Source organism: Hibiscus syriacus, unplaced genomic scaffold, assembly GCF_006381635.1.
Source record: "Hibiscus syriacus cultivar Baekdansim isolate YM2019G1 unplaced genomic scaffold, ASM638163v2 tig00111388_pilon, whole genome shotgun sequence".
NCBI classification, from domain to species: Eukaryota; Viridiplantae; Streptophyta; class Magnoliopsida; order Malvales; family Malvaceae; genus Hibiscus; species Hibiscus syriacus.
This window is the reverse complement of record NW_024063076.1, coordinates 205,094-232,734: the sequence shown is the minus strand read 5'-3', so window position 1 is coordinate 232,734 and position 27,641 is coordinate 205,094. Positions and strand designations below refer to the sequence as shown.

The window sequence follows — 27,641 nt, the reverse complement described above, 5'->3', positions numbered from 1 at the left end:
TCATGACACATAACATGGGCATTATCATTTATTTCATTTCAAATATTCACATAACATGTAATTCACTTTCACATATCACGTATCACATAGCTTCTTTTCATATTATCACATAGTCACATAGTTCACTTACACGTAGATCATTTCCATATAATTCACATGTCACATATCTCATGTTCTTGTATAATTTCTATCATTTCTCACCCAATCACATTTATTCATGTAAACATACTTATCATATCTTGTTCACATAAGATCATATACTTCATATAACATATAGAAACACCTAGAACACTTTTACGTAGCTTATATCAATTTTCAGAGTCCTTTCATATTATCTGATGACATATATCATATAGATATATAATAGCTGATATAATATTATCTACCTTATGCTCCATTTCTTTGTATCCCCTTTTTCATATCAGCATACATTTACATATTCTTATATGTCCTATCAATATCCTATAAACTTACTCATATTCTCATATATCATATTTTAATATAATTTGAATAGTAATACTCTATAATTGTATCATATAATGATTTTACCCAAGTAATCCTTTATAAAGTTTATATTACATGTTCAATTAGTCTCATGCTATCTTATAAATAATTTCCATTTATTTTATATCATTTACCTTTTCCACTCACATAAACCATCTATTTATTTAGTTCCATTTCTCATGACTTCCTCAATACTCTTTAATAAAACTTTGTAGCTCTTCACTATAATACATAAACCATAGTTTCCTTTAATTTATCAATCTTCCCTATATTACTTATGTATCCTTATTTATGCCCTCGAATTCATATTATTCTCTTAGAGTCCTAACATTTCTCGTATAATTACTTATACCATATCATATAACTTATACTTGATTATCTTATTCTCTCATATTCATTTCATTTCTTATGACTCTATCATATAACTTATTTCATGTTCTTTCATTATTACATATTAAAGTCTTACATACATCATATAACATATACAAAGCATATCCTTATCTTTAGTCATGCATACATACAATCAATGTAATACAGATAATCACATATAATTAAACTACACATAATCATGTCCATGACTTCATGCATATTACTCTAGGAAATAGACTCATCACAAGTCTTATTTCCATTAAACACCTCATATCACTAGTATGCACTCACCTGGGCCTCGTTGTTTAAATCAATCCTAATCCTTAGTTTGTTCCGGAACAAGCTTTCATTCTATATCTACATAATAATACATTAATACTTATCAGTGTACTGATTGATATATTCGAAACTATCACTCCTTAGTCTCAAAGAAAAGCCAATTTCATCTTTTAATGAAGGTATGCATCGATGCACTACACCATGCATCGATGCATAAATCCTATTCGATGTTTGTATTTAATGGGGATGCATCGATGCATCCTTATGCATCGATGCATAAATCATATTCGATGTTTTATATTTAAAATTCATGCATCGATGCACTGCATGTGCATCGATGCACCTTAAACAATTTCTGGTATTTATCATCGATGCATCGGTGCACAATGAATGTGCATCGATGCACATTGCCCAGAACTGACATTTTAGCACGTAAATCATCAACTCTTCCCTTAATTCTTCTCTTTTAAGCCCCTATTTGACATTAAACTCAACTACTATAACTTGAACCAACTTATATCCATGTAAATCATCTTTAACCTCAAAATCCTATCTTCTTTATGAGATTCAAGAATCATACCAAATTTTCTATATGTTCTAAATCTAATTCTAACACTTAATACTTCTTAATTAAGCTGATGACAAGTCAAATCCAACTTTAGAACTTCAAAAACCTTTCTATAACAAAAGTTCATTTATAAACCCTTAATAGAAATTCCTTTCTAATTCTATCTCTTTGGTGTTTTAAACTTATATAAGTTTTCCTTAAGCTTATATAACCCTCAAAGACTCAAATCCAACTTAAAACTTTCAAGAAATCATAAGCTAAATCAAACTTACCTTTGCTCTTGGCTTCCACGTGAAGAAGAAGAAGAAAGGAGAAGAGAATTCTGGAGAATTCTCTCCCTCTCCACGTGTATATAATTCCCTTTTTTTTCTTTTTTTTTTTAAAATGATCAAATGACCATTTTACCCTTTATTTCCTTTAATAATTACTGAATAACCTTTATCATATTTCCAAGAAGTCATTGAACTATTCAATTATCCTACTTTAGTCACCAAATTCTGAAACTTTACAATTTGGTCACTAACCCGGTAATGCGGATGTTACAAAACGCTACAAAGCGAGATTGGTTGTCAAAGGTTTTCAACAAAAAGAAGGTATTGACTACAATTAAATTTTATCTCCAGTCGTGAAACTGTCTACAATCAGACTGGTGTTGAAAATTGTAGCTGCAGAAAATTTACATCTTGAGCAGTTAGATGTAAAGATAGCTTTCCTTCATGGTGATTTGGAGGAAGAAATCTATATGAGGCAGCCAGAAGGCTTCATAGAGGCAGGCAAGAAAAACCTGGTATGCAGGTTGAAGAAGAGCTTGTATGGTTTAAAACAAGCTCCTAGATAGTGGTACAAGAAGTTCGATAGCTTTATGAGTAGTAGTGGTTTTACCAGATGCCAAGCAGATCATTGTTGCTACATCAAGAGGTTCGACAACAGCTTCATTATTTTATTGTTGTATGTTGATAACATGCTCGTTGCAGGCTCAGACATGCAAGAGATTTTACACTTGAAGCAAGAATTGTCGAAGCAGTTTGCTATGAAGGATCTGGGCGCTACAAAGTAGATTCTTGGGATGAGGATTAAGAGAGACACAAATTCGGGGACTTTGATGTTATCACAGGCTGAGTAAATCAACAAATTACTCTCCAGGTTCAACATGCAAGATGTTAAACCAGTAAGTACACCTTTAGGTGTTCATTTTAGACTCTCCAAAGAACAGTCACCAAAGACGGAGGAAGAATGTGCACACATGGTGAAGGTGTCGTATGCCACAACAATTGGAAGTCTGATGTATGTCATGGTTTGTACCAGACCAGATATATTGCTCATGCAGTGGGAGTTGTTAGCAGGTACATGAATAATCCGGGCAAGGTACACTGGGAAGCAGTCAAATGGATCCTCAGATATCTGCGGGGTATTATAAACAAAACACTTTGTTTCAAAGGTGGAGATACAATACTGACATGCTATGTAGATGCTGACTTAGCCGAAAATGTTGACATCAGAAAGAGCACTACATGGTATGTTTATACTCTAGGAGGTACTGCAGTGAGTTGGGTTTCTCAACTACAGAAGATAGTTGCTCTCTCCACAACTGAAGCAGAATATGTCGTTGTTACGGAAGCCAGCAAGGAGATAGTCTGACTCCAAAGTTTCTTGGAAGAGTTAGGCAAGAAACAAGAAAACAATGTCTTATATTGCGACAGTCAAAGTGTTATCCATCTAGCAAAGAATCTGTCTTTTCATTCCAGGACGAAACACATACAATTGAGATATCATTTTATCCAGCCTCTTCTGGAAGATGGGATTTTGAAACTTGAAAAGATCAGTGGAGCTCAAAATTTGGCAGACATGTTGACAAAGAAGGTGACTACGGACAAACTGAAGTTGTGTTCAGTTTCAGTTGGCATGCTAGAATAACAAGACTAGAAATGCTGCTGCATCGATCGAGGTGTGAAGACAGATTAAAATTAGTCTTCAAGTGGGAGATTGTTGAAATTTCTTCAAGCAGCCGGCGGTTGCAAAAACAAGTAGGGGGCTGCTAATTTTTTTTATTATTTTATAATAGGGATAATTATAAAATTGAGTCATTGAACTTTAGGGTATTTACAAGATTAGCCCTTAAGCTTCAACTATAAATACCCTAGCTCATTTAGCTTCAAAATTTTTCCAAAATCAATTTCTTTCTCCCAATACTAAAGAGTTTAGAGAGTTCTCTTGTGAGTAGTGAGTGTTTTGTAAACACCTGTAAAATTTCTCTTTAGTAAAAGATCTGCAGCAGTCCGGAGACGTAGGCAAAAATTGGCTGAACTCCGTTATCAATTTCGGGTATTATTTTTCCGCTTTTATTTCGCATTCTCACTAATCTGGTTATAGGGAAATTACTTGTACTAGGTTTATTTTTCCCAACAAGGAGCAAGGAACATGTTAGGTTTTTTTTACAAAATTCTATTATAATTTTCTTTTAGTTTAAGTTTTTCTTGAGTTTCATCTTCTTTTCTAATTTTATTTCTTTTGATTAATGTTGGTTTTTTTCTATCCACATCAATATTGCTAATCATAGTCTCGTTATATATAAGATTTGAAGATTTATTTTGAAGCATAGTTGAATATAGTAGAGGCATTCCAAGAAAAAATCAAAGTCAAAAAATGGATTTTGTTATAATTTGACATGTGGACTAGAGAAATGATCAACACATGCCCTTGAATTAAACAAAGTTAAGCATGAACCAATTTTCTTTAGTGGTTAAAAGAATCGTTGTTGTTTATAGAGGTCACGGATTTGAACACCAGTGACTGCAGTAATGTAATTGAGCGTTCATTATCAAATAATTAAGGGTAGTTAAAATATATATTACCTTGTAATCACTTTAATTTAATAATAAAAAAAAAGACAATTATGATTGAATTTTTTACTATCATAGCAAAATGAATGTAAAAAAATATTTACATTAAAAAGTTAGTTTGACATGAAAGCGTTTGATGGAGGAGGGAGGTGTTGATTGTGAAGTCTGGAAACTGTGGCCTAATCATCTCTAATTTTTTTAATTTTTTAATGATGAACAATTAAAATGAAATTAAAATATACTATTAAATATTTAAAAGAAAAAAAAAGAATTAAAATAATAATTTAATGACTAAATACTTAGTTTACCATTTAATATTTATCCGATTTTTTTAACTAAGAAATTAATTTACATATTAAGTTTTGATATTAATCTTGAATGAACGAAGGCCCATTGAGTTTATTGTGTTAAGCCCATTTATGAAATTGTGATTAAACCAATAAAAGGCGGGAGACCAAAACGTTACGTTGAGTTTCCCGCGAGAAGAAGCATTTAGCCGCTCCTCGTTTTCATCTTTTCCCCCTAAATTAAAAATGTTCTTTTATATATATATACCACCAATATTTTCCCACTCGTCAACCGAATCGAAGCACATTTCTTTTTGTACCAGTTTGTCTAAATCGGTGAAATTTTTTAACAATGCCTGCAATCGCAGATCGCAGCTCGTCTCCCTTCAAGGGGGTGTCGCCCGGATCCAACGGCTGTTGTACTCCTCAGAAACGACGGTTAAGGTCTGACACGGCGGCGGACAAACAGAGTCCGGTTTCAACGCCGATGAAACTCAAGTCACCTCGCCGTCGCCTAATTTCAAGTCCAAACAGCCCTGCAAATGTGGGATATTATTGCTTTTAATGTTTCTTTTTTGTAACTGTATGGTTGTTTTTGTCTGAATTGTTCTTATAATGTCTTGTGAACAATGTTCGGGGTAAACAATGTGAAATTAGTATGATACTTGTTTAGAATTTTTGACAAATTAAAAGAAAAACTAGTTATTTATGTCTTCGTTCCTTTTTAGTGTTTGATGAAATTCATGTTCTGCAAAAACATTGGATGGGGTTTAAAAGATTGCTAATGTTGTTTTTTTTTTTATTTACAGCAAATTAAGGAAGATCTGAGTGGTAAACTAGTGAAGAGATGCTTGGATCCGAGAGGTAGTTTTGTACATAGTCCTCCCCCCCACACACACACATCAACCAACGTGACTTTTTTTTAGCAATCAATGATAGTATTGAATTGGTTTTTGTTTATTTTGTTTAAAGATGTTGAGCAAATGAGGGGTGTGAAGGAGGCTTTACATGTTTCAACAGCCCCATCAACTGTTGTGTGCCGAGAAGATGAGCAAATAAGGGTTTTGGATTTTTGCAAGACGTGTGTTGAACAAGAGAAAGCTGGGAGCTTGTATGTGTGTGGATGTCCTGGGACCGGTAAATCATTATCCATGGAGAAAGTAAAACAGAAAGTTATTGATTATGCATCAATGGTATGTTCATTGTTTTATAATTCCTTTTACCTTGAAACCTTATTGAACTGAGTTATCAGTTTCAATTATTCCCTCTTTTTGTAACAGGAAGGTTTGCAGCCACCTGACATATTGACAATGAATTGCACTTCTTTAGCAAGTACATCTCTGATTTTCAGTAAGGTATTGTTATTGAAACCTTAACAACATTTAAAGCTTTCTATTTTGTAAGTTTTTGCCTGATGAGTATCTTGGCAGATTCTTGACATGCACCAATTGAAGAAGAAAACTACAGGGTCAATGTCACCTTTACAGCATTTACAGAAACTCTATTCAAACAAGCAGGCGTCATCAGGCTCAAAGATGATGTGAGAAATGTGCCCTTAACTACCTTGAAACATCATTCTTATCCTCTACGCAGGCCTTAACAAAATCACGAGGTTTTGCAGGTTAATAATTGCTGATGAGTTGGATTATTTAATTACAAGAGATAGAGCAGTACTTCATGATCTTTTCATGCTTACAACTTTTCCGTTTCAAGATGTATATTGATAGGTATCATTTTGTCCTCTGTGTTATGAATATGCTATTTCTATGTTGCTTGTCCTGATTCATGCTGACATTCACTCATGAATGTTTTTTTTACAGGAATAGCAAATTCCATTGATCTAGCTGATAGATTCTTCCAAGACTTCAGTCATTAAACTGTGAGCCCTTACTTTCATTATTTGGTTAACATTGATATTAGGCTTGATCATTTTGTGATATTTGTTCTTTTCTCGTTTTCATGAAGCCATCCTTGCTTCTAAATAGCCATAACTTTACATTTTCATTGTCATTTTCAACTATAAATAGTGAATTGTCACCATCAGCTTCCTATTTTCCCAACTAAGCAGTTATTTTCTAGGCTCTTTATTGCTAGTCTTGAAATTTTCACTGCTATTTATTTCTCTGCTGATATTTACTTCAATGAATGATGCAATACGGTTTATATTTATTAAACTACCACTTCTACATGTAGGCAAACCTATAGTTGTAACTTTCCGTGCTTACTCAAAAGATCAAATCCTTTCAATACTTCAGGAGAGGCTCTTGGTAATTACTACATTTCACTTTCATTCATGATTCTGAATTACTTGAGTTTGATTTGTGTGGCAAATTCAATGTTTTTGATTTCTACCTATAGGTACTTCCATTTATTGTCTTCCACCAGCAGGCATTAGAACTTTGTGCCAGAGTAAGTTAAACGGCTTCTTTTGTAAACCTAAGTTATACGGCTTCTTTTGTAAACCTCTTCCTGCCTTTAGTTAGTCTACTCTCAATAGATGCTAATTACTTGAATTTAGCAGAAAGTTGCTGCTGCATCTGGAGATATGCGGAAAGCTCTTTCTGTTTGCAGGTTAGTGTTTCATGGTTTAACGGGGATACTAAGATAATGACCTCGTTGCTAGTTCTAGAGTAGATGCTTTTAGTTCAACTAACATTCTTCTGTTGTTCCAGGAGTGCGGTGGAAATTCTTGAGGTAGAATTAAAGGAAACTACAAGAGGTGTCAGTTTGACATCTGCGGAGGGGGATTTCATCAGTCCACCGATGCCTCCTCATGAAGTCTTCCCATCACAAGATAATATTACAGTAGGCTTTCTCCAAATGCTAACCGTTACCAAGCTTGAGCTTGTTACATTTGTGCTTAACCTTCTTCTACAGTTCCTTACATTTAATGATATATTTCAGGTGAGGATTGACCATATGGCTCTTGCATTGTCAAAGACATTCAGATCACCTATAGTTGACACTATACAGTCTCTTCCACAGCATCAGCAAGTAAGCTTGAATTGCATACAACAGAAAATAATTAATATAATAGTCATGTCATCTTTTCTCATGCTGTTAAATTTTGCAGATTATACTTTGCTCTGCTGTGAAGTATTTCCGTGGTGGAAAGAAGGATACAACTGTTGGGGAGGTGTGCTTTCCCTTAAGTTTGATAGTAATGAGCTGAATCATTTCACAGTTTCATAATTGACTTATAATGGCTGTATTCTGCTGCAGCTAAATAAGTCTTACATTGACATTTGTAAATCAGCATTGATCCCACCAGTTGGAATTTCAGAATTTTCAAGTCTGTGCAGAGTGCTAAGTGACCAGGTAACTAAAGTATGCCTATTCTTCATTCTGAATGCATAATTATGTCAAAACACAGAAAGGGAGGTTGACATGATTCAATATACAGGGGCTATTTAAACTGGGCCAGTCTCGAGATGATAAATTCAAAAGGGTAACACTAAAAGTTGATGAAGCCGACATCTCCTTTGCTTTGCAGGTAGGGATTCATCACTTCAGGGCAGATCTCGAGTATTAATCTGTTTCTTACCATTAATCATTTATCTTGAACAGGGAATTCGTTTATTTCGGACTTGTCTGCAGCAATTGTGCACAAACGTATGATGAATTGTGATAGCTTGATATGGTGGCTTAAAAATCAATTAAATACACATTTAGACAGGCATTGCAATCCTAGTTGGTGGTCAAGTTCAGTCTGTTTCTGAAGTCCATGCCAAACCGTAAAGGAAATGACTATGTAATACAAATTGTAAATTTTTCTTTTTCTTTTTTACATGTTGGTTATTTTATTTGTTTATTTTATAACAAAAAGATATAAATTGATTATGCAAAATCCACATCATTATTTATTAACCACTATCTCTCCTCTAATTCCAAACTAAGCCAAAAAGGCAAGCAACATGGTCCTCATCATAGTATACTCCTCTAACTCCTCATATGCCTCCTCTACCTCTTTCTTTGCTGCACCTGAATCTGCCGGGCTGTAGGGGTGCACAAAAAATTCGAATATCCGATTTTGCGAAAAAAATATCCGAAATCGGATTTGGGAAAAACCGGTTTTTTTTAACCGGATCGGATTTTTTTAAACCGGTTATTTTAACCGGTTTGGAGAAAAAAATCCAGACCGGTTTTTTTACCGGATAAAAAACTGGTTTGAAAAAAACTGGTTAAAAACCCGGTTTTTATCCGAAAAAAAAACCGGTCTGGGTTTAAAAAACTAGCCGTTAATATAGCCGTTTGTGATCGTTTTTGACCGTTTTTTTTCTTTAAAAAATTACCATTTTACCACCCTAAACATGTATAAATAGGTTGGGGATGTATTTGGTTGATTACAACTTTCTCAAATCTTATTACACAACACTTAAACATCTCTCAAATCTTAGTTTTGTAATTTTTTGTTCATCATGAGTAACACGGCTGAATCTTCCGTCGGGGGAAACCTTGAAGTCGTGAGAGTGATCGAACACACTCGAAACAAAGATATTTGGGATCACTACGATTTATGTGAGATGTCAAATGGCTCGAGGAGGGCGCGTTGTAAACTTTGTCTAAAGTTTCTTGTATCGGAAGGAAACACAACGTTGAAGAACCATTTGACAAAATCATGCAAGGCACTTCGCTCAAGATCGGATCCTAGTCAATCGAATCTTACACCGCAAGGTGGTGTTTTTGTTTACGACAACGAAAAATTACGAGAAGCGTTTACAAAGTTCGTGATTACAAAACCATTGCCGTTCGACCACTTTGATGATGAAGATTTCACGACAACAATTCAACAACTAATGCAACCACGTTATACTCAAGTAAGTCGTACTACCCTTAGAAGAGATGCTATAAAAATGTGGCGTACGGCGAGGGAAAAAATGATTTTAGGATTCCAAGAACACCGTTATGGTGTGTCGCTTACATGTGACGTTTGGAGTTCCCCTCATAATACCGGAAATTTTTTTAGCCGTTACGTCACATTGGTTAGATAAAGATAATTGGCAAATGATGAAAAGAACAATCGCGTTTGAATTATTCGGTGAGCCGCATACGGTGCTAATTTATTTACACTTTTAAAAAGGGTAATTTGTCTTTATAAATTAGAAAATAAAGTTTTTTCTATATCCTTTGATAATGCATCGAATAATACAAACGCGGTTCCAAGATTGAAAATATTACTTTCACCGATTTTAGATGGTGCGTTTTTCATACCCGTTGCGTTGCACACATAATTAATTTATCCGTGCAAGCCGGTTTGGAGGTTATGAGCCAATTAGATTAGAATTTAAAACAATGATAAAATCAGTTCTTTGTAACAACAACAAAAGACTAAATGATTATAAACGATTTGTAAGTCTGTTAATAAAAAGCTTTGGGTCCTAATTTGGATTGTCCAACTCGTTGGAACTCAACTTGGATGATGATGCATACTGCCTTAAGGCAAAGGGAAACATTGCAAACATTTCACGATCGGCTTTTCGAGAGGGGTCATGTCCCAAACATTTATCCGGATTCGAGTTGGGAAACTATAGCCAAAATAACCGATTTGCTTGAGGTTTTTAAAAATGTAACAACTTTTTATCCGGTGTTTATTACCCTACTAGCCGTTGGTTCTTAATCAAATATTTTGTTGGCTACCCGACTAAATGACTTTGAATTTGAAACCGAAGTTTTTCAAGAAATTGGCTTTGCAATGAAGGAAAAACTTTTAAAATATTTTAAGGAGATTCCCCCCATTTTACTTGTGCCGCCGCTTTAAACCAACGTTAAATGTTGGTGGGGTTGAAACACTAATTGAACAAATTGCGTTTGCTTTAATCTAACCGATGATGAACCCAACTTTGTCCAAAACCAAATAAATTATTTTAACAAATGTTTTCGAGACATGTTTGCAATTTATTTAACTAAATACGGATCAAGTAGTGTAATACACGATCAAATGAGAATGAATGCGGAATCATCTAGTAGACGTCCAAGTAACATAAATTTGAATCTTTTTAACACTCTTGTAAATTCCCAATCCAAACGATCACGTACTACCACCCCAAGTAGCGAGTTGGGAAATTACATGTCATGCGATTTTCTATCAGAAATGACATTTGAAGAGTTTGAAAGTTTGGATATTTTGGCTTGGTGGAAAGAAAAGGAAGCACAATTTCCGATTCTAGCCGCCATGGCCCGTGATTTACTAACCGTCCAAGCTTCTACGGTAGCTTCGGAATCCGCTTTTTCTGTTAGTGGCAGGGTTATATCGCAACGGAGATCAAGACTAAGTCCCGAGTCGGTGGAAGTATGCATTTGTTTAAAGGATTATTGGATGGAGCGGCTCGTAAGCAACATATCACCACCCTAGAAGATGCAATTGATGCCGATTTGGAAGCAAACTTACACATTGAAGAAGTCGAACTTGGAATATCCCTCCAAACGAAGAAGGCGAAGATGATGAAGAAGAGATGGCAATGTAGTTTATTTTATAACTTTATTTCAATTATCGTAAACTTTGTTTCAATTATCGAACTTGAAGTTTTTAAGTATTTGAATTTATCGAACTTGGAAGTTTTTAAGTATTTGAATTTATCAAACTTGGAAGTATTTAAGTATTTCAATTATGTTGAGTTAATTAAGTATTTCAATTAAATATTTGAATTTATCGAACTTGAGGTTTGATGCTTTCTCTTTGATTCTCTCTTGATTCTAGTTGCTTGATGTTTCTTGTCTTTGATCAATGGCTTCTAAGCTTGCTTAAATACACCTTGAATCACTTCTGAACGTTAGTGATAATTAATGAAGATAATATAGCCGTTTAAGTGTGAAAACATTTAATAAAAATGCTTGGAGCGTGGGGGAATCGGTACCCTCTCATAGGGAATCGGTTTCCTCTCATAGGGAATCGGTTCCCTAAGTGTAAAATTCAAATATTTCGACCGTTGAATAGAGGGAATCGGTACCCCTATGGGGGAATCGGTTCCCTCCGAGCATTTTGGAAATCTCGGAGCCAAACCATTCAGTGAGGAATCGGTACCCCCTTGGGGGGGAATCGGTTCCCTATGAGCAATCTGGAATATTAAAATCGGTTTTTTTATAACCGGTTTTTTTAAAAAACCGATTTTTTTAAAACCGAAACCGGTTACACCGGTTAGGATATCCGGCCCTCTAAACCGGTTAGAAACCGAACCGGTTATTTTATAAACCAGTTTTTTTTCTATGAGAAAAAACAGGATCGAATAAAAACCGATCCGGATCGGATTGAAATCCGACAAATGTGCACATCTACCGGGCTGCACGCCCACCAACTTGTTTGGATCTCATCTTTATAAGCATCAAAGGTCCTCTCAGCATTTAAGACAAACAAAAACAAATTAGGGTGTGTTTGTTTGTCATAATTGGAATTACGGAATTGGTTTTCCTCGAATTTTCGTGTTTGTTTCACGTAATTCGTTTTTCGGAAAATATTTTCCCGTGTTTGTTTCACGTAATTCGTTTTTCGGAAAATGTTTTTTCGTATTTGTTTCAAGTAATTGGTTTTTCGGAATGTAATTCATTTTCTTAGTAATAGAATTTTTTCTGTGTTTTTTGTAAAATGACTTGCGAATTCATTTTTCGTAAGTTATTTTTCGAACTTTTTACTTCAAAGAATAAATATTCAAAATAATTTTATTTTATGAATTTAATATTAATAAAATATTTTAATATCATTTTCATCAAAATATTATTTATTTATTTATTTATTTATTAATATTTATAATAATATAATAATATTTTTAATTATATAAAATAATCAATTATATTATAATAATATAAGATATTATTTTTATTTTAATAATATATAATAAATTTTTTATATATTTAATAATAATATTATTTAAATATTTAAAAAATATTTTAATAAAGATATTTAAAATATACTAATTAATATTTTTAAAATATAATATAACACTATTACTTTAATAATAATTAATATAATTTATAAATTTTATTTCACTAAAATATACAAAAATTATTATTTTATAATAAAATTATAAAAATAATATTTAAATAAATAAATTATTTAATATTTTAAAATAATAATATTAAGTTTTATGATAAATAATATTATTTATTATATGTAATATTGTAATAAATAATTTTTAAAAAACTCTTCAACTAGTGGAAAAAATATTTAAATAACATCTTTTAAACATCATAAAACGTTTTCCAGAAAAATATAATTCATTTTACGGAAAACATTTTCCGGAAATGTAATTCATTTTCTAGAATTCAAATTCCAGTAATTCATTTTCCAGTTCCAGTAATTCAAATTTCAGTAATTCATTTTCCGAAAAACAAATTACAGCCAAACAAATAGACCCTAAATGAAATGCATTTTAAGAAATCAACCTTGAGATTCTCTGACTTTCTCTAACTGAGGGAAGGTGTACTCTGTAGCCGAAGCAAGAGCATTCTTGTAGGCATGAATCGCCACAGCAAGAGCATTCTCGTATGCAGGGTTTCAAGTCGCGGTCGCATTTTCGGTTATTTCGGATTTAGACGTCTTTCACTATCTCGGCTATGCTCCGACATGTTTGTACGACTTCGAATTTACTGCTGTAGCTGACGACGACGATGAGTTGGAGTCGGGTGTTGTTTTTCGTGCTCTCCTCGACTCCGTTGATCAATCTTAGCAGCGATGGCGGGAAGCTTGGACGAATCACCGATTACAAACATCCGAATACCACTTCTGTTGGAAGCAAAATATGGTATCAATGAGATAGTTGACTTCCAGCATGTCATGAAATGGAGCTATACTATTTGTCTAAAATTACATTCTAAAGACTCCATCTCCGACTTCAACGCTCTCTCAAACAAACTCAGCCTCCACCTGCACTTTAACAACGCCCCCGATTAATATTCACTCCTTTCTCTTGCCTTAAGTGCGAATAAATTAGTTCCATCACTTTAAATCTAATGTGATCTGAGTTTATTTTGTATAAAGCTTGATTTAAATTTATTTTTGGGTAAATTATGTGTTTAGTATCCAAATAATAAGTTTTAATCCGTTGTAGTATCTAAACTTTTCATTATTTTCAAAAACCATATTTAAAGGTTGGTTTTTGTTTCATTTTAGTACCCGCCGTTAAAAACTTTAATTTTTTTTTCCATTTTAGCACCTCGTTTAAAATTTAGTGTTAAAAAAATTTAGATACTAAAACAAATCAAAAATTGACAATTTAGGTACTAAACATGTTTGTTTTTAATGGTGGATACTAAAATGAAATGAAAATTAAACATTATATATGATTTTGAAAAAAAATGAAAGTTTAAATGTTAAAACGGATCAAAACTAATAGTTTAGATTTACCCATTTATATTTTAAAGAAAAATCTAATTCTATGAGATTGGATCAGATTAGCACTTGTAGGATCCAATCCCATATTCATCCCTAATTACAATTGCATGTATAATTAAAAAAATATTGTAGCATTTAAAAAACAAATCATTTGTAACGTACTTAGCATCAACAACAAATACTACAGCGTAATTTATTAATATGATCATGACATGACGCCGATAAAAATAAATGGAATCAGTAGTATATAATTTACCTTTGGACGAATCCAGTTCTCGGAAGAGAAAGCGAAGACAGTGAGAACCTGGATTCCCCACTGACCGCACAGCTCCACCATCTCCCACAACGACTTTACACCGGCTTCGTGCCCCGCCGAAGTCGGTAATTTCCGCTGGCGAGCCCACCGGCCGTTCCCGTCCATTATCACCGCAACGTGCTTCGGCATCAACTCTCTGCCGCCGGCAGCCCCGCCGGCATCAGCGAAGACTCTATTTTTAGTTCATTTTCATTCAAAATGGTGTACGTGTCATCTACTTTATTTCATTTAAAATGTTATATATTTGAATACGATTTCTAACTTTTATGTGATAATAGAATGTAAATTATAAGATATTTTTATGTAAGGTTTGACAGTTAATTTTAATGTTTTTAATGGATTATTCAAATTCTGTTACCTCCTTACTATTTGAACTGATATTTTCTAATATGATACTCACTTTTTTATTTATATGTTTTAAAAATTATATATTTTAGTATTAGAAAATAACACATAATGTTATACATTTAAGTGATTGTATGAGCAATACTGGCCCGAGAGGGCATGGGACGACCGTTCCCATGATTTTTTTTTAAAAAAATTCATTTAATTATTTTTTATATTTTTAAAATTTTATAATTATGTCTCTTAAATTTACAATATAAATTATTAAATATAAAATTGACAAAATTTTGTATGTTCCTAGTGTGACACTTTTCTTTTATCATATGAACGATTGTGAAAATACAAATATTATAAAGTTTAAATATTAAAATAAGTAAATTTATCAATTATAGATGTTCAAAATGATTAAAATTTTATATCAAAATAAAGAAAATATAAATACAATATTCTAAAAGATGGTCAAATATTAAATCTAAAATTATTGGATTAAAATGAAAAGCACAAGTAGGAAGTTTTGAACCCTAATAAAATAGTAAAAATATCAACTATTTTTAAGTATAATATATATATAAAAAAGTTAGGTTTATTCTGCATAGCTCTAGTAGTCTCTTCTCTAAAATCAGCCACTTTTGTTGTTTTTGTTTGTTTGAACGTTTGGGAACTAGTTTTCATACGCAAATTGGTCCAACTAATATAAAATCTCCACAATTTAATGTAGTCTTTTAATATGAAAGGTACCTTAATCGACTTTTTTCTTTACAGTAGAATGTATGTGTAGGCATTTATTTTCGTCCGGAGCTTATTTAGTATATATATTAATATTATATTTTATCTTTGTATTTTAGTTTAAATAGATGTTAGTATTTCAATTAGGATTTAGGATATTATTTTATTTTATCTTTGTTTTAGGTATTTTAGTTTAAATAGTTTTAAGTGTTTTAATTAGGATAAAAGATATTATTTTAGGAATTATCTTTAGCTTGTTTTTAGGAATTTGAATGCTATAAATACCCGCTCAGGGTGAGCCTAGAAAGACATCTTGTTGAGTTAATCGATCGACGAATCAGCCAAGAGGGGGGTGAATTGACAATAAAAATTTTGATGGAAGCTTTTGCAGAAAATTGAAAATATTTGCACAGCGATTTAGAGTGGTTTGACTTTCTCAACCAAAATCTACGTCCACTACCTTAGCTATCCACACTAAGGATTTTCCAACAAATTCACTAATTTGTTCTTTCTTTTGATGACAAAGAGTAACCTTACAACTCCCTCAAGAATTGTACTCCAAATTCTTGAGAACATTATTTCCCAAAGAGAAGAATACAAATTTCGCAAACTTACAGAAAAACCTCACTAGGCAAGATGTTTGCACAATTCTAGAACAATGAAAGAACACTCAAGAATGAATACAATTGAGTACAAATGGTGTTCTTGAAAGCAAAATGAATATTGAATAAAAAAATAGGCTTGAAATGCTCAAACTTGATGTTTAAGGTTTTCTCTTTGATTCTCTCTCAATTCGTGTTGATCAATGGCTTCATAAATTGTTTAAATACACATTGGATTGATTCTAGCCGTTGGGAATCATTTGGGTGATGTTAGAGCCGTTGTAGTGTGAAAACCCTCTTGAAAAGGATGTTGGGAGCATGGGGTATCGGTACACCTTCAATGGGTATCGGTACCTACAGTGTAAAATTCAAATATTTTGGCCGTTAAATGACTAAGGGTATCGGCACCTTTAGGGAGTATCGGTACCCATTGGGCATTCTGTTTTTCTCAGAGCCAAAATTAACACAAGGGTATCAGTACCCGTTTGACATTCTGCTTTTCTTGGAACCAAAATCAACATTAGGGTATCAGTACCTATGACTTAGGTATCCGTACCTTCTTATTTAAAACTTATTTTTGGCTCGATTAAGGTTCGAAATACTTTTTAAAAATTGTTTCAAAAACATTTGAAGTATGAACCAAAATTTTACACTTAAGTAAGGATTGAAAATGACCTTTGAAAAACTTGGAGTAATATTTTTGATATTCGAATAATTTAATCGAATATACTTCAAAAATGATTATAAAATCTTAAAATTCAATAACACTAAATTTGTTATATTGAAACATCAAAATGTTTTCAACAATCTCCCCCTTTTTGATATAACAAATAAGATTTTCTTTGAAATTCATTTTTGAAATCAATTTTGAAAATTACTCCCTTTACTTTATTCTCCCCCTTTTTGTTAAATCAAAAAGACTCTATAAAACCGTTTAAACAAGATTTTGAAAAATTAGCCAATTGATATTTATATAAAGCTTAAGTTGCTAAGATCACAATCAAGAGAAAGATTAGCCATTAGTCCATAATCAATATTCATGAATGACGTGTAACGGTAATTGGTCATATATGTCTAAAATGTAAATGATGCAAAAACTAATAAAACCAATATAAACATTAAATTCAAACCATTCAAACAACCAAAACCAAAGAAAAACATAAGTTCAAACATCTAAACATCCATATCAAACAAATCCAAAAACATCAAAGTGTTTTAACAATAAGTTCTATCTCAACCTAAGAAAACAAGAATTTCGGATAGTCATCTCGGAGTCATCAGGGTTAGGATTTTGTAGTTGAATAGGAGGTGGATTTGGAGGTCGGTTTGAATGACTAGACGATGTCCTAGAGCGTTTTGAATGAGACATGGTTCAAGAAATCGAAATATGATAGATACTTGCAATTTTAAAACATATGTATGCAACAATTATCAATCCCAAAACTCAATATGAGTCTTCAATATTTCAAGGTTCCCTAAAACTAATCATAATGACAATTTGGAAAACTATTTGAAAAATGATGTTTGAAAAATCATAAGAAGTATAGTTTTAATGAAAACTACATAATTAAATCAAAAACAACAATTTTTTAAAAAAAATTATTTCGAAAATTTCAAAAGATTTTGAAAAATCTGTCTTTTTGATGAAATTAGTTGTAGATTCTTGTTTTAAATCAAAATCTAGTCAATGCCCAATATCTAAATCAACCTATAACTAATTAAAACTAGTCCTAAGTTCAAAAATTAATAAAATAAGAGTTTTGTTTTTAAAAAAAATTACCTTGTAATTTGAAGATTGAGTGGATTTTGATGTTGTTTGCACTAGTTTGATGATAGTAGCAGGAATATATGTTGAAAACTGAACTAATTCCGACTTTGAATCGTTGAAAATGAGCAAAGTGGAGAATTTAGGACAGGAGAGGGGTGAACGGCGGAAGTGTTTATATTTTGGGGGTTTTCAATAAAAATGAAGTTTTTAGGGATTTAAAACCCAAAACCCTACGGGGGTATCGGTACCCTTATAGGGGTATCGATACATATTCAAAGAAGGTATTGATACACGTTGAAGAAGTATCGATACCTAGCAAGGGGGTATCAATACCTGTTTTTGGGGTATCGATACACTGTACACAAAAATGTCAAAATCTGATCTTTAACACTTACAATGCTAAATTAATTAACTCTAGTGGTATTGACAACTCATATATTGAAAATTAACGATTTCAATCAATTAAATCTATCCTTGAATTTTATTTGAACATAATATTAATTTTCATTAAAGATCATAAACTCCCCCTAACTATTAGCAAAGAATGCAATCAAAAACATTATTTTTATAAGCATTTTTCAAAACTAATTAAAAGTTCTAAAATTATTTTAAACACTAAGTCAAGGTAGGTTAGTTAAACCTAATTCTCTCCTAAGTATCCAAAATCTTTATTTATTTAAAGGTTTTGTAAAAATATCAACTAATTGATGCAAAGTATCAATATATTCTAGAACTACATCTCCTTTAGTGACATGATCTTTAATGAAATGATGTATAATTTCAATGTGCTTAGTTCTAGAGTGTTGTATGGGAGTTTTAGTAAGACAAATAACATTATTCACACTTGATAGGTATTGTACCTACTTCAATTTAAAAAGTTGTTGTTTCATCCATAAAACTTGTGCACAACAACTATCGGCTGAAAGGTATTCCGCTTCAGTGGTAGATAACGCAACTCAATTTTGTTTCTTTGAAAACCATGAAATCAACATATTTCCTTGGAATTGACAAGTACCGGAGGTGTTTTTCCTATCTATTTTGCATCCTCCATAATCCACATCAGAGAATGCATGTAAGATAAAGCTAGAGTCTCTAGGATACCAAATTCCTAAACTAGGAGTGTCCTTAAGGTATCTAAAGATTCTCTTAATGGCTTTTAGGTGTGATTCCTTAGGACATGATTGAAATCTAGCACATAAGAAAACACCAAACATAATGTTCGGTCTACTTGCAGTTAGATAAAGCAAAGAGTCAATCATTGACCTATACAATTTATCATCCACGCATTTACCTCTTTCATTTTTGTCAAGCTTTGTAGATGAGCTCATTGGAGTGGCTTGTGGTTTTCCATTTTCCAATCCAAACTTTTTGAGCATATCCTTGATGTATTTTGCTTGATTGATGAAGATGTCATCTTTTTTTTTCTTGATTTGGAGTCCCAAGAAAAATGAGAGCTCTCACATCATGCTCATCTCGAATTCACTCTGCATTAACTTAGAAAATTCTTGGCAAAGAGCATCATTAGTAGAACCAAATATTATATCATCAACATAAATTTGAACTACTAATAAATATTTACCTTTTCTCTTTAAAAACAATGTAGTGTCAACCTTCCCTTTTGAAAAACCTTTTTCTATTAAAAGGTTTGACAATCTTTCATTCAAAGTTCTAGGAGCTTGTTTTAAACCATATAAAGCTTTTGTCAATTTAAAAACATGATCTGGAAATTTTGTATCTTCAAAACCAGAAGGTTGTTCCACATACACTTATTCTTTTATAAAACCATTTAAAAATGCACTTTTAACATCCATTTGAAATAATTTAAATTCATTGAAACATGCAAATGCTAATAACATTCTAATTGCTTCCATCCTAGCTACGGGAGCGTATGTTTCATCATAGTCTATGGCCTCTTCTTGAGTATAGCCTTGAGCAACAAGTCTAGCCTTGTTTCTCACTATATTACCACTTTCATCAAGCTTATTCCTAAATACCCATCTAGTACCTACAGTAGATTTATTACTAGGCCTTTCAACTAATGTCCATACTTTACTTCTCTCAAATTGATTTAACTCTTCTTGCATAGTCATAATTCAATGTTCATCATTAAATGCTTCCTTAATATTCTTAGGCTCTATGCATGATATAAATGCAACATAATTGCATATATTTCTAAGAGAAGATCGAGTTGTTACCCATTTGGATGGATCACCTATTATCTCACCATCCTTGACATAGTTATATTCTCTTGGGTAAGAGACTTTCATTTCTTAAATGGTTGGATTCTCGAGAACATCGTGAGTTTCCTCATCTTTCATTTCTTCCTTTGATGATGGTTCTCCAATTTCATGTCTAACGTCATTTGTATTTACAATACCTACGTAATCATCAACACAAGAATCCTTCGCCGGAAGGGGATTATCATCGAAAACAACATGTATAGACTCTTCTACCACTAAAGTTCTTTTATTAAATACCCGATAAGCTTTAGAATTTAAGGAATAACCCAGAAAAATTCCTTCATCACTTTTAGCATCAAATTTGTCAATGTTGTCTTTACCGTTGTTTAAAACAAAACATTTACATCCAAATGGATGAAGATAGCTAATGTTAGGCTTTTTATTTTTGAAAAGTTTATATGAAGTTTTCTTTAAAGTATGCCTAATCATTACTCGATTAATAACATAACAAGCAGTATTTGAGGCTTCCGCCCAAAAATATTTTGGCAAATTGTTTTCACAAAGCATGGTTTTAGCCATTTCTTTTAAAGTTCTGTTTTTCCTCTCAACAACTCCATTTTGTTGAGGGTTTTGGTGCTGAAAAATTATGGTTAATTCCATTAGAATTACAAAACTCAGTAAATCCAAGATTTTCAAATTCAGTACAATGATCACTCAACACTAGAAATGGAGTAACCTTTTTCGTTTTGGATTACTTTTGAAAATGTGATAAATTTTTCAAATGCTTCATCTTTAGAACTTAAGAATATAACCCAAATATACCTAGGATAGTCATCTACCAATACAAAACAATATTGTTTTCCACCCAAGTTAACAATTCTAATTGGCCCAAAAAGATCTATATGGATCAATTGTAATACTCTACTAGTTGATACATTATTAATGGACTTAAAGGAAGTTCTTTTGTGTTTTCCTTTAGCACAAGCATCACAAATTTTATCTTTATCAAATTTTAGCTTTGGCAACCCTCTTACTAAATCTCTTTGAATTAGTCTTTGTAAAACACTCATGCTAGTGTGTCTTAGTCTCCTATGTCATAACCAACTATCATGTTCATCCTTAGCAACTAGGCACAAATTAGTCATATTAATAGAATCTAAATGCATCATATATATGTTTCCTATTCTATGACCAACAAGCATAATCCGATTAGATGCAATGTCAACAATTTTACAATCATTTGTTTCAAATAAGACATTATATCCTTTATCACATAATTGACTAATACTCAATAGATTATGCCTTAATCCATTCACATATAAAACTTTTTCTATTTGTATAGAAGAGGTATTACCTATAGTACCTATACATTCAATGTAACCTTTTGAGTTGTCACCAAAGGTTACCACTCCTCCATTTTTGTCGTTAAACTCTATAAACCGGCTCTTATCTCTGGTCATGTGTCTTGAGCATCCACTATCAAAGAACCATGAATTTGAACTTGTATTTTGCACCTTGTAGCAATGCTCATTTTCCTACAAACATAGATTAATTTTTTATTTTTGGTACCCAGATTTCTTTGGGTTCATATTCATTAGTCTCTAAAATCCTAGTCCCATTGGGTATCCATTTGTGTAGGATATCCTTATCTTTAGTAGTAATGAGTTCTTTAGGAACCCATATACTTCTAATGATTTTTCCATTTGAGGTTTTTTGGAGACCTCTATGATTAGAGTTTCTAAAACTTTTTCTAACAAAGTTGGATTTTGAATTCTCTCATTTTTCAAAAAGTTTTGTTCCAACTTTATTAAAAGAACCATTAAGATCATCAATTTTCTTTTGATGATCATCATTCTCTCTTGAAAGTAGGTTATGCAAATCAATATTTTTCTTTTCAAATTCATCTAATTTGATTTGCAATTCTTTGACCTTACTTTCAAGATCAATGTTGGTCTTGGATATGAGATTATTTTCGTTTTTCAATTTTGAAATATCATTTTTGTATTTTAAAAATAATTTTTCATAATCCGAAGCCAACCCAGTATATTCCTCTAATAGCTCATCAAAAGAATAATTTTCAAAATTAAATGAGCTAGAGGTTACCTGAGAATCCTCCCCGAAAGCCATCAAGTACAGGTTTGCTACTTCTTGTTCCTCTTTATCGGAAGCTTCATCATCGCAACATGTAGCCACGTGTGCCTTATGCTTCTTCTTGGATTGACCCTTTTTCTTTAATTGTGGGCAATCGTATTTGACATGCCTTGGCTTTTTGCATTAGTAGCAAATGATCGGGTCTTTCTCTTTTGGTTTATTCTTGAATCCTTCATTACGTTTGAATTTTCTTCCTCTATTGGGCTTCATTAATTTTCTGAACCTTTTGGAAAATAATGTCATTTCCTTGTCATCATCATCTTCATCAGAATCACTCTCATCTTTTATGGATTTGAGAGCAACTCCAATGTTCTTCTTCTTCTCCGTCTCCTTTTTTGTCTCGTCCCTTTTCTCGAGGTCTTCCTCATCTTGAAGCATCATTTCATGCGTGAGGAGAGAACCAATAAGCTCATCGAGAGTTAAATATTTTAAATTTTTAGCCTCGATAATCGCCGTCTTCTTTGATTGCCAAGCTTTTGGAAGAGAGTAAACTAACTTCCTTATAAGCTTCTCATTTGAAATGATCTCTCCATATGATTTGAGACTATTGACAATCACAAAAAATCTATCTGTCATAGCTTTGATGTCTTCATCCGGTTTCATCCTGAAATTTTCATAGCTATGAGTTAGAAGACTAATTTTAGATTCTTTTACCTCGTTTGTGCCTTCATGAGTGACTTGTAGTTTATCCCATATTTCCTTGGCTATTATACAAGATGAAACTCTCCCGTATTCATCTGGTCCAAGATCACAAAAAATAATATGGATAGCCTTTGAGTTGAGCTGGAACATTCTTATCTCTCCTTCACTCCATAATCTTAAATGAGTGGAAGGTATGATGTATCCGTCTTCTATGATATTCCAAGCTCTCATGTCACTTGCTTGAATGAAGTACCTCATTTTATTCTTCCAATAAACATAATTTGCTCCATTGAAGAAGGGAGGCTTGTTGACATGCATTGAATCAAGACCGAAGTCGAAGTTTGAAGTGGAGGCCATTGATGACTTGAATATCGATATAACTCTTCCCGAATCGACTCAAGAGGTGGTTAAACCTTTAAATGAGTGTAGCTCTGATACGAATTGTTGAGTTAATCCATCGACTAATCGACAAAGAGGGGGGGTGAATTGACAATAAAAATTTTTGGTGGAAGCTTTTGCAGAAAATTGAAAATATTTGCACTGCGATATAGAGTAGTTCACTTTCTCAACCAAAGTCTACGTCCACTACCTTAGCTATCCACACTAAGGATTTTCCAACAAATTCACTAATTTGTTCTTTCTTTTGAGGACAAAGAGTAACCTTACAACTCCCTCAAGAATTATACTCCAAATTCTTGAGAACACTCTCTCTCAAATAGAAGAGTACAAATTTCGTAAACTTACAGAAAAACCTCACTAGGCAAGATGTTTGCACAATTCTAGAACAAAGAAAGAACACTCAAGAATGAATACAATTGAGTACAAATGGTGCTCTTGAAAGCAAAATGAATATTGAATGAAAAATAGGTTTGAAATGCTCAAACTTGATGTTTAAGGCTTTCTCTTTGATTCTCTCTCAATTCTTGTTGATCAATGGCTTCATAACTTGTTTAAATACACCTTGGATTGATTCTAGCCGTTGGGAATCATTTGGATGATGTTAGAGCCGTTTTGTAGTGTGAAAACCCTCTTAAAAAAGGTTGTTGGGAGCGTGGGGTATCGATCCACCCTCAATGGGTATCGGTACCTACAGTGTAAAATTCAAATATTTCGACCGTTAAATGACTAAGGGTATCAGTACCTTTAGGGAGTATCGGTACCAATTGGACATTCTGTTTTTCTCGGAGCCAAAATTAACACAAGGGTATCGGTACCTATGGGGGGTATCGATACCCTTTTGGCATTATGTTTTTCTTGAAGCCAAAATCAACATAAGGGTATCGGTACCTATGACTTAGGTATCAATACCTCCTTATTTAAAACTTATTTTTGGCTCGATTAAGGTTCAAAATACTTTGTAAAAATTGTTTCAAAAACATTTGAAGTATGAAACACAATTTTACACTTAAGTAAGGATTGAAAATGACCTTTGAAAAACTTGGAGTAATATTCGAATAATTTAATCGAATATACTTCAAAAAATGATTATAAAATCTTAAAATTCAATAACACTTAATTTGTTATATCGAAACATCAAAATATTTTCAACACATTTGAGAACAGACACATACATCAGAGAATAAAACCTTCTTTTTCTCTCTAGCTTTCTCTCTATTTTCGCATATTCCTTTATTTTCCTTTAAATTTCGTTTTCAAATATGCTAAGTATGACATTGTTCATGCTTAGTTAATTTTCTTTTAAGCTGAGGGCTAAAGTGAATGCTCAATTCCAAACGTGAGAATTATAAGAAGGATTGGCTTATTGAAGCACATTCGACTTCCTAAGAACACACTTAGCAAAATTGTTTGCTAAGAGGAAACTGCGATCAGAATCAGTTATTGTTGAAACAACATAATTCAAGTCAGTATCGAAGAATTGTCCTTGTAAGCCAACATAAATTTTAAAGTAAATATTTATTTCAATGGTCCAAGGAATTTGAGGCAAAGCTGAAGTCTGAGGTTACTTTCACTTCTTTTTTATTTTATTTTGTTTTATTTTTTATTTTCTCTTTTAATATTTTTTATATTTTATTATTTTTCTTTTCTGAAATTTAATATTTTCTTTATTTTTTTCTTTTAACATTTTTTATATAATATTTTTAAAAATTTAATATTTCCTTCTTTGATTTTTTTAAAATTAATTTTTATTTGATATTTCTTTTATTTTATAATCTAACGTTTTCAACTTTTTAGAGGTAATTTCAATCGATCAAAGGTAAATAATTCGAATCGAGTATTTAAATTTATTTTTCGCAATTAAGACAACCGATAAATTAAAATGGTACTGAAATGGTAGTTCAATGGTGCTAATCATTCCTTGACTGTAACCGACTCCTGAATCCGACATATTTATGGTAAAACGCAGATCAGGTAAAATGGTGTCCGATCAAGCTAAATATTTTTTAAATGATCGGTGGCGACTCTGACGTATTTTTATTTAAGTCGAAGCCTAATTCCAAACCCACCCAAAAGACAATATGATATCAAAATTACTCCATTCATAATAAATATTTATACATTATATGAATATCCTGTTCGAACTTAACTTTTTTAAAACTTTGATAACTCAATTAACAACTTTGAACAACAAGACATGCAATAATAAAAGAACCCCACCATGAGTTCAAGTCTTATTTATTAACTTAAAGTTATAAATCACTCTTCCCAACTCTATTTCTTTTTCTTATTAAAGCTATGTGATGAAGATGTAATAATAAAATTTGAATTTTATTTTGGGTAAATTACATCTGTGGATACCAATTTTTTAAGACGTCAGTATTTTCATTAATAAAATACTTTTTTTAATCACTATTATCAAAGAGCATTTTCGTCCTAGTGACCCAATTATTAAACCAGACGCATGTGATTACAATATAACAGCAGCGTAGTTTCTTATGATTCTTGTGTTACAATATAACAGCAGCGTAGTTTCTTATGATTCTTGTGTTACAATATAACAGCAGTGTAGTTTCTTAAGCTATATTGCTAAACTTAATGTGCCGAGCTTATTCATTTTAGGGTACACTTGTCCCTTTGTGATGCTTGTTAAAAGCTATGTTATTTAGCTTCGTGTCCGACCTGTATTCGGACATGCTTATGGGGGATATGATAATCTAAACTTATGTAAAGAATTTGAGTTTGTCCTTGTTAGACACGTTTCCGATCCGACACCCATGCCTTGAGAAATTTCCCTTCATGTTTCTGTGAAATTGAAGTTAGTTTCATTACAAGTTTCAGGCTTTCTCTCCTGATTAAGATATTGGTCGGACGTTTTCCATTTCAGCAAGCTGTATTACAATATGTAGCTTTACCTTGTTTCATTTTGTATTTATTTAATGTGGATCCATAGTTTTTCTTAGATTTTCCAGCAACAGCTGTCCCAGTTACATGTATTTATATTCACGCAAATCTCCGAAGAAAACATCATCAGAAGTTGATAATGTAATATGCATTTATAACTCAAGCCCCGTATTAGCTAAAGCTTGATCCGCTTATGTTTCACATGAATGAGTTGCGACTCATCTATCGTAATTAATTATAGGCTTTTGGAAATTACTTTTCTCTAGAAGTATGAAATCTCACATGAAGCTGTATGTTGCGAATTTTGTTATACTGGTGATGTAACATAGGTTAACCTTTGGTTCTTCGATGGTATCTTGTTGCTCAGTGTATGAGGTTACCAGCAGCAAAATGAAGCTGGGCTTTAGAGTGAAAAAAAAAGGCCATCATATACTGTAAATGACGTCTCTAACCACTAATAGGTGAAGCGTTGAATAATGACAGTTAAGGTAGGTACAACCACCGTAAGTAAATTGTCTAATATACTATGTAGTGACATAAATAATACCCTATATAGAACAAAGCAAAATTAAATTAATCAAATAAAAGGGAAGTTTCTTTGAAGAAGCTGGCTTGTGGATAAGATGAAGATATCATCTATAAATGGGAGTTCACTCTGTTCTATATTAGGTTGGTTCAGAGTTGAATCTTTTTTGCACTGTAAATGGAGTACTAGCCCCAATACCCCACGCGGGTAAATTATTTGGCCAATAAGTTAATATAGAATTTAATTTGCAATCTATGATATTTGTAACAGTAAATGACAAATTCATCACATCGAGGGGATGAGTTTGCTTGAAAATATTTTTTACTTGTCTCAAGTATATGGGTCTCATGGAAGAAAATATTTTAATATATTCATTGGGATTTATCACCTCGACGTGACAATCTATTGAGAATTTAATTTTATTTTAAATTCATTAAATATTAATTTTTTTTATAAAAATATGTAAATTTCGTCACATCAAGAAAATAAGTTTACCTTAAATTTAAAATAAATATTCGTTGGGCAATGAGCAACTTTTGAAATTTAAAACATTAACCGTTGAAATTGTCACGTCGACTTGATGAGTTTCGTCGGATATAATTTTTAAAAAAATATTAATTAAAAATAATATTAAAAAAAACTTAAATAAATACAAAATAATTTTATTACAACCTAATACAATGTATAATAATATTTATTTATATTTTCGTTGTTCTTGACAATGTTGAGGAGTGATCAAATGATAATGGCATGTGGCTTGTCGAATATGTCAGGGCCGTCTGCTTTGATCGTATACGTCTTCATCTTCGTTTGCTTCTTGAAGAGCACGTGTACTGAACATCAGTCCACTTTGAGATGCACCTTTGAAATACAGTGATGAGCTTATGGTATTTGACGCTATCATTGTCGTCAT

General features: G+C 32.3%; 1 protein-coding gene and 1 pseudogene across 1 annotated transcript; one reads left to right on the top strand and one right to left on the bottom strand.

Annotated features, from left to right (window-relative positions):
• The first annotated feature begins 5,133 nt into the window (after nt 1–5,133).
• LOC120159999 (cell division control protein 6 homolog B-like) lies at nt 5,134–8,513 on the top strand. Its single transcript, XM_039170469.1, is given in 18 exon segments — nt 5,134–5,391; nt 5,657–5,711; nt 5,820–6,040; nt 6,128–6,202; nt 6,278–6,387; nt 6,469–6,554; nt 6,557–6,574; nt 6,668–6,700; nt 6,703–6,726; nt 7,041–7,114; nt 7,206–7,256; nt 7,369–7,418; nt 7,520–7,652; nt 7,752–7,841; nt 7,921–7,983; nt 8,070–8,165; nt 8,251–8,340; nt 8,415–8,513. Coding segments are annotated over 18 exon segments (1,512 nt in total). The 5' UTR covers nt 5,134–5,199; the 3' UTR covers nt 8,466–8,513.
• Nucleotides 8,514–13,369: 4,856 nt separating this feature from the next.
• On the bottom strand, nt 13,370–27,641 carry LOC120159953 (annotated as a pseudogene).